Source organism: Octopus bimaculoides, chromosome 6 (assembly GCF_001194135.2).
Source record: "Octopus bimaculoides isolate UCB-OBI-ISO-001 chromosome 6, ASM119413v2, whole genome shotgun sequence".
In the NCBI taxonomy this organism is placed as follows: Eukaryota; Metazoa; Mollusca; class Cephalopoda; order Octopoda; family Octopodidae; genus Octopus; species Octopus bimaculoides.
The window spans coordinates 22,559,346-22,580,535 of NC_068986.1; the positions used below are offsets into that span (position 1 = coordinate 22,559,346).

General features: G+C 35.7%; 2 protein-coding genes across 4 annotated transcripts in view; one reads left to right on the forward strand and one right to left on the reverse strand.

The window, feature by feature from the left end:
* Positions 1–146: 146 nt before the first annotated feature.
* LOC106878027 (RNA-binding protein NOB1) lies at positions 147–11,968 on the reverse strand. Its single transcript, XM_014927108.2, has 8 exons — positions 11,828–11,968; positions 9,943–10,075; positions 9,222–9,355; positions 7,821–7,895; positions 6,240–6,563; positions 1,607–1,704; positions 990–1,131; positions 147–440 (listed from the first exon to the last, which is right to left on the reverse strand). The coding sequence occupies exons 1-8, from the start codon at positions 11,909–11,911 to the stop codon at positions 171–173; spliced, it is 1,260 nt and encodes a 419-aa protein (XP_014782594.1). The 5' UTR covers positions 11,912–11,968; the 3' UTR covers positions 147–170.
* An 85-nt stretch (positions 11,969–12,053) lies between these two features.
* Positions 12,054–21,190, forward strand: part of LOC106883192 (E3 ubiquitin-protein ligase Su(dx)) — a 152,256-nt gene continuing 143,119 nt past the window's right edge. For all 3 annotated transcript variants that reach the window (XM_052968641.1, XM_052968642.1, XM_052968643.1), the window contains exon 1: positions 12,054–12,612. The gene's annotated coding sequence lies outside the window, so the exon portion shown is untranslated. The remainder of the gene's footprint in view (positions 12,613–21,190) is intronic.

Genomic DNA, 21,190 nt, shown 5'->3' on the forward strand with positions numbered 1-21,190 from the left:
CTACTTGATTGAGTGAGAGTGCATTTCAAAAATCAAGGCTAAAGTATGATAGAGGGAAGGTAAACCTGGAAAAATAGTTATCTAATCATTATTTTATTTAGGCAAACGATAAAAAAAAAAAAAAAAAAAAAAAACGAAACAGGAGAAAAATTTTAACAAGATTTAATTTATTATCTTTTCTTTTTGGAAAATCTTCTGACCCCTTCATTGGGGTTTTTTCTGTTCCATGGTTTAACCTCCTGTCCTATAATTCCAAGCTGTGCAGCTCTGCTGGTCAAGTCGTGGATTCTAAATGGAGATTGTCCAGCAACATAATTTTCATCAAAGACATTTAATCTCTGCAAAGCTTTCTTAGATGCCCGCTGTTGTGGGAGTCTCTGGTCTTCAAACAAGATAGGATTGTTAGAATGTTTGCCACCTTGGGGCAGTGGAAGGGAATACTGCAAGAAATCAAGTTAAAAAAGCTTTTAGCAAATGTAAGACTGTTAGAAATATTTACGTTTGTGGTGATATTTTTTGTGTCTCTGAACAAGACAGAACTCTGCTGCTTATTTTGACAGAATAATGCAAAAGGTCCTGCTTTTACTTCAGAATTAACAAGAGGATATTTAATTGTAAAGACAAATTACTCCCAAAAGAAATCTTTCACAACATTCTAGAATGGAAAAAGGTTTGAAAACTACCAAAAAAAAATAAATTTTATGTAGAAAATAATGAAAAAGATATGATACAAATTTATAAATTAAATGGAATAAAGAATAACAAAGGAAAAAGAAACAAAAATGCACTATATTAACACAATAAATAAAAAAAGTATTCTTGGTTGTAGAAAATAAAAGAGAAAAAGACCATAGTTTAAGATGGCACAGATCATAAATGAAACAACACTTTTATTATCTGTATTTCATAAAAAATTTCAGAGACAAGAAGTGGTTTTCTTTATCTCATTTTGCAGTCAGATGCAAAAGTATGTGAAGAGCCCAACTTACTTTAAGTCCACGGCAGTTCAGAAGACGCCTGGAACTGAAATGATATTGAATACTTCCATCATCTTTGACAGTCATAGAAATTCTCTTTAATGTTTTATTTCCACATGATGGACAAAACATCTTTGTAAGAACTGTACAGATTCTGCAAGAAGAAAAGAAGATAGTGATTAGAAGTAAGTTTATGCATAGGAAGAAATAGTTCTTGTGTAATTAAACTTCTTCCTATTTTAAAAGCCAACAAGAGAGCCCTCTATGTTGTTGTTTGACTTACAATAAATAGCAGCCAAACCAACTTCAAATCACATCCGGCTGACACACTGGATAATGTATTCCTACACACAATACATCTGAATAAAAGATGAAATTGTTACAGGTGGGGCAAATTTAATCGTAGGCTTAATCTATCAGGGTCAATCTGGAGTTATGTGAGGAAGTAAGACCATTTCACATGCCTGCCTTCTCAAGGACATAAATAAAGTGATTTATCTTGAACTAAGAAATAAAATCAGACAACATTTAGTAAGAACCCACTTCTATGATACTCAAAATAATAAAGGCAATACAAGCATGTTTTATAAATGCTTTCTTTCATCATTTATTTAACTGAAAAAACTTACTTCATACAAGCTGAACACCTGAGTACATAACTCTTTGCTTGTTTGATGAGAAGACCATCGACTGACAGAACATTCAAACCCATTTGAATAAGGACATTCTGAAAATTAAAATAAAATAAAATCTTAAAGGTACACAAGAAAGGATTTCAACTATATGTTATTAATATTACTTAAAGCTGGCAGAATTGTTAGCATGCCAGGTAAAATCTGCTGTTATGTTCTGAGTTCAACTTGGCCTTTCATCCCTTTTGGGGTCGATAAAATAAGTACCAGTTATGCAGAGGTTGATGCAATCAACTAGCCACCTTCTCCCCAAATTTCCAAGGCCTTGTGCCTAGAGTAAAAATAATTTACATTACTTAACCAGGATATATCAATCGACTTAATTACATAATAATTGGTAGCTTTTTCCCAGCAGAGTCTGTTAAGCATCATTACCATCACCGTTTTAACATCCACTTTTTCATGATAGTATGAGTCAGATGCTCTTCCTATCGACAACCCTTATCTGTTTCAAAGTAAGGCTGGAAACAGGTACCAATGGCCGGGCATACTTCCATGGAAGATTGGAAATGAATGAAATCACTTGCATGATGATGATGATGCTTGTTTACAACTATTGTGCCATGTCAGAACAAGACACACACACAATGACAAGGTTCTTTCAGTTTCTGACTACCAAATCTACTCAAAGGTCTTGGTCAGCCCTGGGCTATAGTAGAAGACACTTGCCCAAGGTGTTGTGCAGTGGGACTGAACCTGAAACTATTTGGTTGCAAAGTGAGCTTCTTAACAACAACAGCCATACTTGGAAACAATTTTTTTTTTTGAACAAATGAGACACTATAACTGGTTTATATACAAAGAAAATTCTGAAACAGGATATTGAAATAGTTATAACTGGGTCAAACCAGTTAATGGGCAGTAATAAAAGAAGCATTCATGGAGGTAAGTGAAAATGGCAAACAATATTCAGGAATGAAAGAAATGAGAACCAATCCCATAAAACCACACATGGCCACAATTCAATGACTAAAAGTATACAAAATAAACTGATTAAAAGGTGATAGGCATTATTGGTGAGAATAAAATATTTTGGAAACAGAAAAAAATAAATACATGAGATTGATAAATATTGGTTCTAAATTTTGGCACAAGGCCAGCAATTTGAGGGTAGGGGATACATCAATTACATTGACCCCAGTACTCAACTGGTACTTATTTCATTGACCCCCGAAAGGATGAAAGGCTTGGTGTAATTTGAACTCAGAGTGTAAGGATGGATGAAATGCCAATAAGCATTTTACCTTGCATGTTAATGATTCTGCCAGCTCGTCACCTTTGAGATAGATATTAGAAGATAAATGTGTGTGGACTTAAGTGAGTGAATTTATTACATTTTTAAACAGAAGAGAAGAGACAAAGTTACCATTCAGATACTGATTAGTAATTAGAAAATTCCAATAATCCGGGTAAAGTATTTCAGATACCCACTATATGTTCAGGGTTTTTCAAGAATCGGAAACAACAGTGGGATGGCTTAATAAAAAAAGAAAATTATCTTGATTTTAAACAAATAAGAAGACTGTCTATAGTTTGTAAACAACATAAACGGCAGATTTTATATTCATATTCTTATCAATTATATTACCACATGAATTGTAAATAACTTAAAAGAAAAAGAAAATAAAGCTTTGGGCCAGACGTGCCAAGCTAAGTAAAATTGCTGTCATCCATACATACAGGCTTGTCCTTTACACGTGCCAATGTCACATAAATGCGCACGTGCTGGTGCTGCGTAAACACACCCATGCTGGTGGCATGTGAAAAACACTCAGCACACTCTGAAAGGGTATTCAGCCATAGAGACGATACCACAGTAGACAAATGGAGTCTGGCCAGCTTCATGTCAAACTGCCCCAGCCATGCTAGCATGGAAAAAGGATGTTAGATGATGATGATTAAAAACATAAGACAAAAAAAGACAAAACAAAAAAAACATAACCTATCTACTTCTCTTCCCAACCATATGGTTTCAGATTCAATCCTACTGCATAGCCTCTTGGGCAAGTGTCTTCTGCTACAGCCCTGAGTAAATTTGGTACTCCTGTGCCGGTGGCAAGTAAAAAGCACCCACTACACTCTTGGAGGGGTTGGCATTAGGAAGGGCATCCAGCTGTAGAAACTTTGCCAGATAAGATTGGAGCCTGGTGCAGCCACTGGCTCTCCAGACCTCAGTCAAACTGCTCAACCCATGCCAGCATGGAAAATGGACGTTAAACGATGACGATGATGATAAATTGAAAGAACATCATATATATGTGCGTGTATGTTTACATCACTTGTATCTGTAGGCTTCCCTCTTGCATGTTACATTTGGTTCTTCTTATGACCAACCTTTCTCTCAATACATTTGCACTTTGCTGTACATGTGCACTGATGTTGCACATCCAACGGAGCATACTACCTTCATTTCTCTCCAGCCTACACATGTCTTCTGCATTCAGAGTCCATGTCTCACTACCATGGAGTGTAGCTATTTGCACACAAGCATCATATAGGTCTAGCTTTCACTCTGAGAGAGAGTTCTTTTGTTGCAATTATAATTTAGTTTTATGTACTGTAGAATTAATCCATGGAGAAGCTCAGTGCATTTGTCAATGAAAATATCACAGGAAAGAATTACAAGATGGATCTTTGAGCCAAGCCAATTGACAGGAGGAGAACTAGAAGTAGGCCAAGAAGGAGATGGTTGGATAATACCCACCGTCTCAGTTAGTCAAGTACGGGAATCCAAGCAGAAGGTGCAATGAAAATTGCTTCAGACAGGACCCAATGGAAGAGGTGCCTGAGGAATCTATCCTAACAACAGGAATAGTTGGCGGAGAAGATGAATGGATAAACAGTTATATTTTTTTGACTAGTGACAATAAGTGTAGCATCAGGCTTTTACCATAGACAAAACTTAAGTTATAAAATGATTAAACAGCATAAGAACTTTATGATGACCACGTATAAAAAGTTAGCAGGCTTTGATAACAGAACCTGATACAACAGTGTGTAAAGATTCAATAGATTAAAGAGAGAGAGAGAGAGAAAAGAAAGAGGAGAGCTTAAATAAAGCACTAATAAATGTAATAATCTCACTGCTGAATGAATATATAAACCAAAGTTGTTGAGCAGGTTTTAACAAAACTAATAATAAACAATACCTCAACAAAAGAAAATTTTGTTAAATAGAAAGATTTAAATCCATCATCTTGGCTTTGTTATGGCATCCACCTACACATATATTTAAACCGAGTGATTCAGAAATGCATGTTTGTCCACTGGTGATGCAGGCTGGCCATTACTTCGTCTACACAAATGATTGGGCTTTATGTGCCTGTAGATGGCTAACGAGGTATGAAAATAATGGTCATATGGTCTTTGGATACATTTGATGTGCTGACTGATGGGGCCATGCAGAACTCAGATTTAGTTTCTCCTGCCTAGATGTTGCAGGTCATAGAGAAAATACCCATTCCCTCATGAAGATTTTGCACTTTTCCTGATGAAGGTGCAACATAGGGGTCTGTTCTCAGAATTCTGTGTCAATGCCCATGGCTTTTAAAGTTATGTTCAGGCTAGCCTTCAGTACTTTTTCTGATCATTGACTGTTCTATTCGCTACAGCAAACTTGCCATACAGTAGTTATTTTGGTATGTGTATATCATTCATGTGGTCAGATGAACTTGGTTATTTTGCAACACAGCATGCATTTATAGGAATTCATACATGCTATGTTTTGGTCTTATATGATCTTATTAGCAAAGTACATTCTACTCAGTTGGCAATACTAATTATGATCACTCCTAGTCTCGATGAGTAAAATATGCTTTGCTGAAGGGGTCTAATAACACCAAAACATGCTCATTACATTCACTAGTTGGCTTTGAAGACCCATTCTGCTCCTTAACTGCATCCTCCCACTCAACATTTCAACATCCACTTTTCTATGATTGCATGAATGAGGAAGAATTAATTGAGGCAGATTTTCTATGGTTGGGTGTCATTCCTGTTGACAACTCTGTTTTCCAAATAAGGTAATATTTCCCCATGGCCAGAAATTTTTGCACAGCAGACCGGAAACAAAGAACATAGCTTGAATAGCGGTGATACTTTATTCATGTGTATTGCACAATATATAAACAAAGAATCACACATACACACACACACACATGGCAGGCTTCTTCGGTTGCTGTCTACCAATCCAATCACAAGGCTTTGGTTGGCCTGGGGCTTTAGTTTATACTTGCTCAAAGACTGAACCTGAAACCTTGTAGTTGAGAAGTGAACTTCTTAACTCCACAGCAAAGCCTGTCCCTATTTTAACCAAAAAAACAAATGGAATGGTAACAGCGAGAATGTTTTGACCACACACAGACCAGACCAGTGTTATGCAAGGGTAAACAAACAGCTACAAGTTTTAGTCAACTGTACCTGCAATTAAAAATGTATTTCTCATTGTGGTGTATGTCAAAAATAAACACTCTGAAGGAATAGTGAAAAAGAAAACCAAATCAAGATAGAAAAAAAGTGAGAAATCTAAGAGCGGTAAAGTATTGATTCATAAATTAAAACAGTGACAAACCTGCATTGCAAAATCTGATGTTAAACAACCGACTGTTACATTAACAGGTTCTATTTTCTCAGGCTCAATTTTCTGTTTTAGTGAACCAATGTTCTCTGGTGTAATCCATCCTTCGTCATCATCATCATCGTCACCATCCTCTCTATCATTTTCATTATTGTTTTCTCCATTCTCATCATTATCTGATTCCTCTTCTTCACTGGAAACTGGTTCAATATATTTTTCAGAAAGCACGTCTCCTTGTTCTAATCTTTCATTTTGTATTGAATCATTTTCAGGTGCATCCAAATTTTTCTCTTCATCTTTATCTACTGTTTCATGGTTCTACAAAAAATAAAATAAAATTATATATATATCTTTTCTTTTATTTGTTTCAGTCATTTGACAGTTATGTTATATTCTGTTAACATGTACAGTATAAAGCTTGTCCACCTTCAGATTTCACCTTGTAGTAGTACTAAATGTACTTCCAGATTTGCATCTGGGCGTCTGTAGTGTGTAACTAGATAACTGACACCAACATCATCATCGTTTAACGTCCGCTTTCCATGCTAGCATGGGTTGGACGATTTGACTGAGGACTGGTGCAACCGGATAGCAACACCAGGCTCCAATCTAATTTGGCAGAGTTTCTACAGCTGGATGCCCTTCCTAACGCCAACCACTCAGAGAGTGTAGTGGGTGCTTTTACGTGTCACCCTCACGAAAACGGCCACGCTCGAAATGGTGTCTTTTATGTGCCACCCGCACAAGAGCCAGTCCAGGGGCACTGGCAACGATCTCGCTCGAAAACCCTACAAGGCCAGTCAGGCGGTACTGGCAACGGTCACGCTCAGGATGGTACATCTTATGTGCCACCCGCACAAGAGCCAGTCCAGGGGCACTGGCAACGATCTCACTTGACTTGCCGGGTCTTCTTACACACAACACATTTCCAAAGGTCTCGGTCAGTAGCAACATATTCAATTATATATATGTGCACATCCTTGAATGTTTATTTTTGCATGTCTTCACATAAGCAGTGTATAGGCAGATGGTATTATGATTATGTCCAGTAGCTTGTTAGCACAAGTCAGTTATTTGAAAATTGAAAGTCTTAGTTCCACATTCCTTTTCGGGGCTGCAATTCCAAATTTGGTTTAGAGTAAGGCTAAAAATATTTTTTTTCTTTCAGAAGTAATCCTTAACCTTTAACTGCACTGGACTTGAAGTTCCCTTGTGTTCTCTTTTGCCACTAGGTAAGCTGACATGGAAAGTGATCAGCTGAAACCCTTGGGTATTTTCTCAAGCTCCTAAGGGCTAAGATTTTGAGTGACAGTTTCCAGAAAATGAGAAATTTCCATTTCATTAATTTTTATAAGCATCTGGTTACAAAATTCAGGATTTGGATATAGATTGCAAGATTAACCGACCAAACTATTATAAGGTAGACATAACATCAGATCCAATACAAAGCTGAGAAAGAAAGCTCACATTTACTTTAGAGTTCAGTGGTTAGTATTAAAATAGAGAATATTTGATTGTAGAATGACTTGTTCAGGCAATTCATAGGTAACTATCAAAGGAAAACAACAACTATACCTGTTTAGTATCTAAATAAAAACCAGCAATATCAGTTACTTTTCCGAGTGGGTTTCTTGCATTGATCCAGTTGGTCTTGAAACAAAAAAGAAAAACGAAACTATTGTATTGTCTGAAGTGTTTAATAGTCTTTTTATGAAATATACTTTCACTCGCATTACTACGGGTGAAACAGACAAAGAGAGAAGGTAAACTGGCCTAGTAGCAAAAAAAGGTAAAGAAAAACGAAAGTTATTATTGTACTTTAGTAATTTTATGAAGGACCATCCAGACTCACTAAGTTCTGAGGTGGTAAGACAATGATATCTTGGTTCTAAAGGTGCTTTGACCTCGAAGTGATTAGATTTAGAACTCATTAAAATAATTCCATTCTGCATCTTTATACAATCTTCTTAGTTCTTCGGGCTTAAATCAAGTATAATATCCAGTAACCAATATTTGTTGTGCTTGTTGGAATAACACCGAGAAATTTGTCTTCCACATAATGGCTCAAAGGAGAATATGTGGAATTTGTTACCAGTATTTAACGAGAATGCATGCAATAGAAAGGAATTTAATTTTTTCGTAAAGAAAGTCTGTATATAGGACTAAAGAAAAATATGATATATAGGCAACCCATGCTAGCATGGAAAACGGATGTTAAATGATGATGAAGGGAGCAAGAAATAGGTAGAACACTAGGAAGCAAAACAAAACCCACTAGAACCTCAGTGAACTATTCATGGAATGTTTTAGGAGTGGGGAGAATTAAAGAGTTCACAATAAGTTTGTGTCTTGAAGACTGTTTCATATAGCTTGCCATTTGCCAGAAGACAGAAATCTTTTGTTACAAACTGAGAAAATCCCTGAATTTCTCCTCCCTTTCTTACTGTTATTACTAAAGTTTCACTAATCCACTCTAGCACCAATTATGCAGCTTAAATATGAGAATTATCTAATATTTCTTCCCTTCCTGCTCACTACTCATGTCCATCAAAACCAACTGGAGGCCAACCTCTGTGTCAGTCATCTAGAATCACCACAGTATATCTTGTGTACACTTTGTTTGTACAGAGTATATATTGGTGAGTTCCAACTAAGTCTTTTACAACATGAATATAGTAGTGCTTGAACTTTACTGTGTTGATATTCAAGCAAACACTTAAATTTCCAATAATTCTAGACCAGTGCTTCTTTAACTTTTCATTCATGACCCCATTTTTCATCATGCGATTTTTCGTGACCCCCCAGGTATTAAATATGTGTTTGTGAAATAACATACCAGCTGAAATTCAAGTATTTGAATTCAATTTTTGTGACCCCATTTGGGGTTGAGGCCCATAGTTTAAGAAGCGCTGCTCTAGACTAACGCACACACACACCCACACGCATTTATAAATTCGATAAAAAAAAAAAAAATACCTTTCTTGTGGGCTCTGTTTTTATATGAGCATCACCATTTTGCTCCTTTTCTAATTGGTAGGTTAAAGCAATGAGACGAAGATCTACAGCAGATAAACTCCGGTAATCACCAGTTTTCTTAGAAAATTCAGTGACTGGAAATATAAACATTGTGGAAGAAGTTAGGAAAAAGTAAAAAAAAAAAAACAATATGCTTGAAGAAAATAGGATCATTGGCTCAAAGGATGAGTTCAAACTATTGCAAATCTTTGGTGATAATAATATGCAACAGTGTACGCATGTGTGTGTGAGACAGGGAGGTAGGGAGGGAGGCAATTTTGTAAATGTAGATATTTGCATGAAGTATTTCAGAGTATCATGCATTATTTATTAATGAATACAAGCCTAGAAGCTGATTCATAAATTTTAGGATTACAATCTTCAATAAGTATTGTATGGGGCTCAGAATTAAGTACTACGCAACAGCTATTTGAACCTCTCATCCCCACAAGCTAGAATACGAACAGAATGACAAAAACCACTGGTGGAAATATCTGTTACTCCATAAGTCTAAGTTTTCAAAATGTTTTTTTTTTTATAATGTATAAAGTTTAGTGGCTGCAATAAAATTATCCAAGAAAAAATTTTAAAATCTCAAATGTAAACATCTAAAATTTTATTTAAGAAAATGTGAGACTAAGTTAGGGAAAAATAAAATAAACACAAATGAAAATTAATATACCTCTATGAATAGCTTCATTGTTTGGTTCTTGAAACAATATTTCATAAGGCAAAACTTGCAGCCTATCTCTGGTGTTTTTGTCGATAACTTCAGAAAGAACTTCTTTGATAGTGTAAATATTTTCTCCAATGCGCTGAATAATTAAAATCGAATACAAATATTTGAATCCTGAATTCTTTTAAGGGCAAAAGAAATGAAATTGTTTAAAGAGCAAAAACAATACAAAATGAATGGTTACATGTTTAGATACGAGGTTTCATAAAAACAGAACTACAACATGTATCAATTTGGCATTTAATCTCCTTCAAAGTAGTCCTCTTCGGAAGCTACACACTCAATCCAGAGCTGTTTCCACTGAAGGAATCATTCCTGGAACTCGTTTTCTGGGATAATCAGCAGCTGCCTCATTGCATTCACTTTGATTTTTGGAAAGAGGAAAAAATCACAAGGGGCGAGATCTAGGGAATATGGTGGCTGTTGGACTATATTTTAGTGTACACCATCTGTCCACTGTTTAGTTTAACTGGTACTACTTAAATAGAGGTACCGACGCCGGTAGAGACGGACTATATGTAATCTGAACCTTTCGCCCCCTTATTTATTAATTTTTTTTTACGGAATCCCACGTTTTAGGCTATGGAGATTCCGATTCTGAAAAAAATTGTTTTGAAAAATTTCACCCCCCCCCCACCAAGCAGGCTATTTACAGGCTAGAAATAACAGCCAAATCTCACAAAACTAGTGTTAGGGTTAGGGTTTGAGTAGTACCGTTTTAACTTCCCAGTTGCCAGGACTCAGTGGAAATGGTTATGTTTAATTGCCTTTAGTCAGTGTTTAATTGTATACTTAATAGCATACCAACAGGCCTAGAATTAAAAATGAATCATTTTTGACGTCAATAATTACTCTCTTTCAAATAGCAGTTCATGTATTCGTGTACTGTGATAGTCATTATTTTTATTATTTCTAAGGATGAGCACTACAGCCTCCATCGGTGCTTATCTCTAGATTTGTGTATACGCTCATCTGAAGGCCTTGTGTATCGATTTCAAATCGTTAATGATCTTTTCTGGTAAATAGGTTTTATATAGAACTAACGTATATATGGTTTGTAAGACAAAGATTTTGCATTTAGTTCTGGTTTTATCGAGGGGCTTCATAAACATGTTTTAAAACTTGGGTAGTAAGGAGTAACGTCAATTTTATTACTCAGAGAAATAAAGGGCCAAACATTACAAAACCCCATTTTGGTATCTTTAAGTTATAAACCAAACTTTCAATTTAAAAAAGGGACCATAGACATATTTGTAATGAGATGAGGAGTTATTACAAGTTACGAAGGCTAGTGCATAAAAGATTGAAAGTGAAAATGATGAATGCAGAGCATTGATGTACACCATCTATTTTACAAACTCTTTTTTAAAATTCACTTGCAATGCCAATTTTGCTTTATGATACCCATTCGTAGTTCACTCCACTCTTATGGAGCCATTCACCTACTCATAATTTTCTCAGTGCTCAAGACTGAATAAGAGTTAGTGTCAAAGGCATTTTACAGATTTAACAAATAACCACGTACAGCTGTTCTTGGTTAACAATTTCATTTATATAGTAAATTATCTGATACGTTTAATAATCTTTTTAAGTTTTCTGAATAAGTCGTTTCGACCTCTTACATAACGAAATGAAAGTAATGTTTTAATCAAACGTTTCGCCACAAAATTCTCAAGTATATTCTAAAAGTTTTAGCACATGTTTCAGTCGTGGCATGCAAGCAAAAGGCACGTGGAGCAAATCAATCAGCAATAGTTATTTTACATGTGGAAAAGAACCTTTAGACATTTTACGATGTAATTTCATAACGTTTCAAAAAGGAATGACTTACGTCTATAGGAGCATTCTTGATAAAAGCTCCGGAATCAACAATAACAAACTTGACTTTCTTTCGATTTAATTGATCAGACGCCATTTTCGAGATCTCGTGTAAAGTTTAGAGATGAGAGCTCCAACCGGAAATGACGTCAACGACCCTCCTCCTTCAACTTTCTCACCTTAACTTGTGTTAAAACGTTTCAATTAAACATTCTTCTTGTTAAGTTAAAAAATCGAATGTTGACACTATAAAAGCGACAAAATATTTATAAAAGTTGTTAATATATTACTGGTAAAATATTTATTCACTGTATGAAAAAAACAAACTATTTCCTTTGAAAGTAATGACGTAATTAATCACATGACCGTCAGTGATGAAGAAGTAGAACTTAACAGCAATTCCATCACTGATGTACTGAGAGTGTAAATGTCAGTTTTAATTCTTCCACAGAACGTCTAGCGAAGCTCTATTTCTAAACTGCAATTACTGACGTGTTAGAATCTTGGGAAATATAGACGGCAGCTATTTACAGAAGCTACGAAACATAAATCTTCCACCAGCAAGTTGCTTGTACACTCATTTACATACTCCTTCTTGAATTTCTTTTTAGACAAACGGGACTTTAAAAAAAAAGCGTATGAAAGAGAAATAAAAACAAACAAACAAATAAACAGTGGCACCTGTATGAATCTAGAAACAGCTGGAGAGATCACTGTGGACACCTTTACCCTATTACCATTCTTAATGCGACAGGTCTTCCTTTATACACTCTGAACCTTATAACATTGATACCTCAGGTTTGAACTTTTTATTATTATTTTTTCTTTATTATATTGTCAATGTCCTATAGAGTGGGCGACTCGATTAACAGCAGCTGCCTGTGGTCATGAGGGAACATTTCTTAACATTGCTTTAACCTCTATCACTTCGATTCGTTTTAAAGTATTTAATGATTAATCTTTTCCCTCTATATATGTAGTGTGTGTTGGTGAATCTTTCAATAGACATGTACATATCTAAATACAGCTTAACTTATTATTTTTAGTTCAATCATCTGAAATCAGCAATCATAAACAAGGACCAACAGTCTTTCTGATCTCGGATTATAGCGATCAGATTAACAAGTAACAACTAATAAATTATAATTTAAAAAAATGTTAAACCGTACTTGTCATTATACAGCAGTGTACTTCGTCATTTCTCTCTCATCACAAATCATGCTTTCTTATCTGAAAGTATTTGGTTGCTGTTTTTTTTTTTTTTTTTGGCTGAAGTAGGTGGAATGATTTAAGAAAAAAATTACGTTTTTCTGATTTGATTTTTGTTCAATTGGAATTTGGCTCAGGCAAAATTACTGATTTTCAGTCTACGTGTAGCGCGGAAGTGGAGATATATTTATGTGTTTGTGTTTACAGCCGAATCGAGAAAGACTTCGTGTTGAGAATGACTTTCTTTTTAACTTTCTTTTTAAGTGTAGGCTGATGATAATAATCGAAAATTACGCAATCTGTTTGTGAAAGTTATCACATATTTCGTGTTGTATTATTATTATTTTGTTTACTTTGCAGTTCGATTCAGTTACAAATATTTTAAACATTCCAACTTTCATCTGTTTTTGACATTTCCCTCTATATATGTAGTGCGTGTTCGTGAATCTTTCAATAGACATGTACATGTCTAAATACAGCTTAACTTATTATTTTTAGTTCAATCATCTGAAATCAGTAATCATAACAAGAACCAACAGTCTTTCTGATCTCGGATTATAGCGATCAGATTAACAATTAACAAGTCATAAATTATAAAAAAAAAAAAATGTTAAACCTAGTATTTTTAAACGATCATTTAAGTGTTCTAATACCATGTATTAACGAATTTAAAGATTGTTTTCGATAATTACATTATATGTAGAATTTTACAAGATTACCTTTCTTTAAAATGCCGAAAAAAATCTCTACCAAAAAATCAGCAGATATATAGATTATATATGTTAGTAAATGAACGTTTGTAGTTGACTCCAGTTTGAGATAGTTAAATTTTTGACATCAAGATTTTATGTGGATTTTTTTATTGAAGATGTTTACCGACAATAACTCAACAGAGCACACACACACACACACTATATATATATATATATATATATATATATATATATAGTAAAAAAACATAAATCCGGTGCACCTTAGAGTATATGTAAATATATAAACACACACACATACTTACACATATACATATATGGATATAGACATTTGCAATGATTGTTATTTTTTTCACTTGTCATTTTGATTAGCATATGAAATAAAAATGATTTTTATTCCACTGACCATTTTATGAAATTTTCACCTTGACTCATGCTCTATCTGAAACACCCACGCTCATATATAGCATTTACTGAGCCAACATCTGGTTTACACACACATATGTATGTAATACATACACACACACACTGATGATTGTTACACGCGTGGTTGTGTCTACGTGAGATTTATAGATATTTAAAAACGAATGATATTGTGTATTCGGATAAAACGTTAGTTAAGTGCCGACTTTAATCTGTCTCAGCTGTTGTTATCCCTGCAAATACAGAATTTCGGTTTGTGCGTTGATAATGAAGTTTTCTTTTCTTTTTTTTTTATTATATGCTAAGGTAATATTACTAATTTACAAACTCCAGAATATCCATGTTGTTTTAGCAACTCGAGAAAGATGTAGGCAAAATGGAATGATTTGAACTCGGAACAACACAGCGCCGACTTTGGATAGCAGAGCTAATTTCTTAGTTATATTGTTTCGTACACGAGGAGTTGTGACTTTCATGCCAAGAGTATTAATGAAATAAAGCAAAACAAAAATCGGTGGAAGATTTACTATAAGGATTTCTAAAATGTATATAATTTTTTTTACAAGTCGTAAAAATTCCTAACGTAAGCTCACAGTCACGGGTTTATTGGGTTGAGAAATGTAAAATTCATGCCTTTCCCAACCAAACGGTTCCAGTCAGGTATCAAAAATCGACTTGTCTCACCTGGTGCTTACCACTATTCGACGGCGTGATGATTGTAGTCGTAATAATGATTTCTTAGGCACTTGGCCAGAGAGTTTCAGGAATAATAATAATAATAATCCTTCTATAGGCACAAGACCTGAAATTTGTGGGGAGTAGGCTAGCTGATTACATCGACTCCAGTGCTAATGGAATTGAATTTTAGATGTAATGTAATCTTAGGGATTTACGTGGTGTTTGGCACATGCTGACACATTTCGTTTCCAACCCTGACATAAAGATTAAATGGTCACACTCACACGTACGATGTTGTTTTTACAACATCATGTCACATTCGTCTGTTTGTTTTGGGTTTTGTTGCTTTGATGTTAATGTAAGTTTATTCGCTGGTGGCCGCTTTTGTTAATAATGATGATGATTGTTATTTTGACCTCTCTTGTCAGGCGCGTAATTCCATTTCTCTAAAAACACGACGTTTTTATTTGATTTAATTTCCTTATTAAAACTAGCATCAAAGATGGTATATTTAATTTTTCAATAGACAAAATTATATAGTAGAAAATAGTGTGAATTCCATATTCGAAGAGATAACCAAAGGAGGAGGAATGGATTATAACAGCTATCGTATATGCGAAATAATTTTCGAGAGTAGACTCTGGGAGTCCATCCTCGATATTAAAAGAAGTATTAACGGTATTTTAATTGCAGTAATGCAAACGATGTCCAAATCGAATTTGAACATTTAAATTCTTTTGCCGATGTAATTTCTAACTCCCGCAGTTTTATTTACGAGACAGTCTACCTAAGCCGACCTTATATAACTTTTATCGATTGAATCGTTCCTATATATCATTGATACTCTTTTTCTGGACCCTCGATGGGATGAAAGACAATACTGATCTTGGCAAGATATAAAAATCAACAGAACAAGCTCCACGTCGAACTAGTTTCTGCTCAGTCAACAATAGGGTTTTACATTCTCGATTATCTCCTTAAAACTGTTTGACAAAAGATTTCGTCATACATTTACGATCTGGTCATTGCATTCGTTTGCATTCCCACAGTTAAAAATATCATTGGACGCCCTTCCCCAAACACTATCCTCAAAACTTATTTCGTACAATGCGATCACCGCTAGCTGTTAAAATCCCTTCCCCTCTCCTTTTAGTTCTCATTCTTCCTCAACCTACATGAATTTTAATGTCATTGTATGTAACACTATCCTGTTGTGGAATACTGGGCAATGCTACCCTACCATATAATTTTGTGTCTGGTCAAAATAAATCATTCTTGTTGCTGGTTTTAATGACGAAAGGGAAGTGGAAATACACACGACAAAAAAAAAAAGCAGAAGAAAGAAACAAAATAACTATCATTATCATCATTCTTGTCATCTTCATTAACTAATCGACCAAATGGAAGTAAACTTATTCTTCGTTAGCAAACATTCTTTTTAATTTATACGCATAACAACCTAATATGGTACCTCTACATGGACGTCATTCGACCTACTAGAAATAACAGCCAAGTCTCCCTCAAATCACATCCCAATGTCATAAAAAAGAAAGGAAACACTGGGGTGTGTAATCCTCGATGTACTAAATGTTGAATGGTCATGGCCGGAGCACTTTTGACCATAGGTCAACTCGATCTCGATCAGAACTATTTTAGGATTTAATGTGTGTGTTCGTAAAACGTATTTTTATAATATGTATTATATTTTACCTCATACTTAGTGAAGGAAAGGAAGATAGTATCTCTAGTCATTTACAGGGCCATTGATACGTGCAGTAGGAAGTTAACTTCAAACTGCAGACCTGTTTTGAATGGAGTAGAATCTGCTAAAGGCGCCCATTGGGCCAAGTGATGTTAAGATAAGTAAAGAAATAAGAAAAGATTAAGTCAAACTGGCAGCGTCCACAGTTTCCATCTATTAAAACTCAGAAAACTTTTGAAGATACTTGCCCAAGATGACTTACAGTGGAGTTAAACCTGAAGCTATTTAGTTGGAAAGTGAGTTTCTTAACTATATTGTCATGCCAGTGTTTGTTACACAATCTTTGTTTAGTATTATTATGTAAAACAAATCACCCAGTTTGGGTGATCTGCCCTCTGAGTTTTATGGTTATATGCCTGATCTGTTTGGCAACCTCTTGGCAACTATCACAACTGGTAGCAAAGCTAGAGAATTCCTCATTCTGTGAACTGGGTTGTATTAGTGCTAATAAGAAAGGATGTCAACAAAGGGGATATTATAGACAATTTCTAGCCCATTACTCTGTTAAATACATCTACAATAACCTCCACTTCATGCAATATATCGTAGCAGGAACAGGTAACAGATCTGGTGTTGGTGGGTCCCTGATGAGTTTGGATCAGTCAAAAACCTTCAATAGGTTTGACTATTGCTATTTGGCAGCAGTCGTAAAAGCATCCACTTTTGGATCTGTTTCCAGTGGTTGGATTACAGTAATTCACGGTGGTGCTTGTTCAATGGTCAAACTAAATGGCCATCTCATGGAATTGTTTCATATTGTATGCTCAATCTGTCAGAAGTGTCCTCTTTAATCTCTTAAAACACACTGGCTCTTGAGTCATTGCTGCAGAAGCTAGAACTCTTGAGGGACATCCCTTTTGAGTTGGGATATAGAAGAGTTGTGTTGGATAACATCACTGTAATGGTGTCAGTCACCATGGAAGTTCAGGTACTCAGTTCCATTTTAAATGAATACAAGTTGATGGCAGGAGCAAAGGTAGATCTGAATAAGTTTGTGGGTGCTTGTAGCTTGGTAAGTATATGCCATTGAATACCATAGTCACTGGTCAGGTGGACTGGTTAAATTGCTTGAAGTCGAGCTTGGTCTGAACCTCCGGATAGACAGGAACTGGAATGAGATTAGAAGTGGGGTGGCTGACCTCACTTGGAAATGGGTTGAGAGGAAACTATCCCTGAAAGGTTAAAGAAATGGTGAATGTCTACATTGCCTCCATTATAACTTGCCACCTGACTATTGTATCTTGTCCCAGTCCATGTTTGTCCAGACTGGAGTGTCTACTTTTCACTTCCTGTAAAAGGACACATTCCACTAGTCAGGTAGTTTATCTGTTGCCAGTGCCCTTTGGAAGGTGGGCTTAGGCATGTTGTGACTATTGATGTGCAGACATGAGTTGAGACTACCTACAGATTTTCCTGGACAGTGAGCCAGTGTAAGATATGTCTTTGCAGCTTATCTCTTTGATGGAGCTGCAGTCCTAAGTCAAGAAAAGATCAAGATTGGGTACCTGGCACCTGGATTGTTGTTAGGCATTCATCACCTTCTCTCAATCAGGTAATACAGTTGGTAGAAGTTCTATCTTAGCAATATATCGAGATATATTGGGGTGTAAGAGGGACGATATTCTTGAGGACACTTTGGGTGTTGACAAAGATGGACTAACTGGTCTGTATTGGAGGACTCTTGGACTGGGAACTACCACAGATAACGTCCAGAAATCCCTATCCTAATAATGTGACTGAGGAGCAGTGCCAGTTCAAGATAAACCCTACAAGTATGTAAGTGCCACCAGGCAGGACTGCCTGTGATGTGTGCAAAGCAATGAAACTGTAATGCCTGTACTTGTGCAGCGTCTTAGCATTGCTGACTTGTGGAGTTATGTGAAACAATTGTTGTTACATGTAGGACAAACCTATCAACCAAGTCCATTGTGAGAATCACGCCATGACCCAAATTTAACAAGGCAGGACAGGAAGTGAGTTTTCCTCTGTCAAGTGGCTATGGTGAAAGAGGTTGCATGGTAAATGAGGCTAAAAGGATTGAGGAAAGACACCATCCTCTTCACTTGAGCTCTCCTGGACTTTTTAGTCACAATGACTGAAACAAAAGAATACATGACGGGCTTCTTTCAGTTTTCGTCTACCATTGGTCAACCCGAGGCTATAGTAGAAGACACTCACCCAATGTGCCACACAGTGGGACTGAACCCGGAACCATGTGGTTGGGAAGCAAGCTTCTTACCATACAGCCACGCCTGCACCTATAAATTGGATATGAATGTTTAGTAACATCCGACAGTTTCTCTGATTGGCTATTTTATCTTTTCTTTTAATTAATGGCTGAAATTGGCTTTCTGTTGACCTCATTAGCAATTTGGAATTTCATGCCCAGACTCAGCCATAAAGTAAGGTTGTATTAACTATTATTGAATAAAAAAAATATTGTGAAAAATGAAGGTGGTAAGCAGGTGAAGCATATTTGATAACTATATGAGTGTGTGTGAGTGTGCGCACATACATACTGTATTTGATGGCATAAAAGATGCATCACAATTTCAGATGTATATATTTAGAAAAAGTGCGTTAGGATGGGCAGAATTAGCTATGGGAGGCTCAACTTTACATATAGGATCTGGGGTGTTTTTTTGTTTTTTTTAGTGGTTGGGAGATATTTTGTTTGATAAAAAAAACGAGAAAGTATGTCTTATATGCTATCAAATACAATGTATATGTGTGTGTACACACATACATTCAGTAGTATGCTTTGGTGAAGTACACGTTGCTAGATGTTCCGGAATATGTTTAACCCTTTAGCATTCAGATTACTCTGGTAAATGCAATGTTTATATATTCATGTTGATTTGAATTAATCATGCATTATCTTGTAGCTTTGAGATTTCATTGATGTGATTGCTTACTTTTAGAATGACATTTTTAGGTAAGTGTAAGAGGCCAGATCTGGCCAGTATGAACATAAATAGGTAGAAAAGTTTAGGCCAGTTTAAATGCTAAAGGGTTAACTTAACATTCCTCTTCTATTCCCATGATGCATTGTAACTTTTAATGAAGCAAAAATAGGTTAGATTGTCGCACACAAATCTCATATTTTAATGATAACAAAAACCAATTACTGATATTTAATATGCATGATTCAAGTGGTTATATAACAAGTTATGCAGATATATACTCTCTTCATTCATTACAAGCAAAATACATTGATTGTTTCAAATTTACCCCAGTGTAGACTGCATATGCCACAGATAACCACAGAAAAAAACAAAGAAAACCAACAAAAAAACAAAATGGAAAAACCCCTGATAAAAACAAGAGAGAAAAGAGAATATACTTGTAGGAGTTTGTAAGGATGGGGAGGAGTAATTAAAGATATAATGATGGAAAGTAAATAAATACAAAGACAATAAGTTCCAACCATAGAAAGAAAAGAACGGATAATAAATTATACTGCCAAAGACAAGGCACTCAATTCTCACGCAGGGCAAGTAGTATAAACCCCTTAGTAACAACTTAGCTAAATAATTTCTATTTTGTTTTCTGGACTATAGCATCTTCAAATACAAGATAGTGTAATGTAGGCCATTGCTCTGCAGTTAAATGTAAGGTCATACAATGAATTTGAGATAAACATTTATGCTATTCAGATATGCTGTAGAATAAAGTTGTCAGTGTTAAATGTTAATTAATCACAAAAGCAGCTACAATAATCATCATCCATCATTTTGAATCCAGTGGATTTTTTTCTCTGTTAACAGGGGTGGCTGGATCTACCTCAATGCTATAGCAACCTCCCTCACCATCTCACCCGGTTTTGGGCATCCTCCCTTCTCAAACCAACCTTCCCAATCTCCTCCTCCACCTGTCCCCTCCACATTTTCCTTGGTGATAGTGGGGCTTTGAAAGGGGTCTCAGGGAGTAGCGACCTTGCCTTCCTGAGCTAGTTTTCCACCACATTTCTTAAAAATCGTAGTAGAGGCCTTGGTCTCAGGACCACTCATGTCTAGAAACTGAGGTTGGAGATAAGCAAAGGCATGCTCCACATAGAAAATCCAGCTATGAAAAAGCCTCAGCAAAGGAGAAATAACATTAATGATGTTATTTACAATAAAAGTATTAAATGTAGCTTTAAATTAATAGTAATACTTCCTACTATAGGTACAAGGCCTGACATTTTAGGGAAGGGGGCTGGTCAATTACTTCGACCCCAGTACTCAACTGATACTTATTTCATCAACCCTGAAAGGATGAAAGGCAGAGTTTGAACTCTGAATGTAAAAACAAATGAAATGCTGCTTTGTATTTTGTCTGGCATGCTGATAATTCTACCAGATTGACACATTAATATTCTTTTATTTGCTTCAGTCATTTGACTGCAGCCATGCTGGAGCACCACCCTTTGTCAAACAAATCAACCCCAGGACTTACTCTTTGTAAGCCTAGTACTTATTCCATTGGTTTATTTTACCAAACCGCTAAGTTATGGGGATGTAAACACACCAGCATCAGTTGTCAAGCGATGGTGGTGGTGGGGGATAAACACACACACACACACGACTGGCTTCTTTCAGTTTTCATCTATCAA

Excerpts from the sequence above, each read along its gene's own strand:
- LOC106878027 (XM_014927108.2), bottom strand. The coding sequence starts at position 11,911 with ATGGCGTCTGATCAATTAAATCGAAAGAAAGTCAAGTTTGTTATTGTT. Across the intron at positions 6,564-7,820 it reads TTTATTTAGATACTAAACAG|AACCATGAAACAGTAGATAA; the intron begins GTATAGTTGTTG and ends TATTTTTTGTAG. Across the intron at positions 441-989 it reads TGAACTGCCGTGGACTTAAA|TATTCCCTTCCACTGCCCCA; the intron begins GTAAGTTGGGCT and ends GATTTCTTGCAG.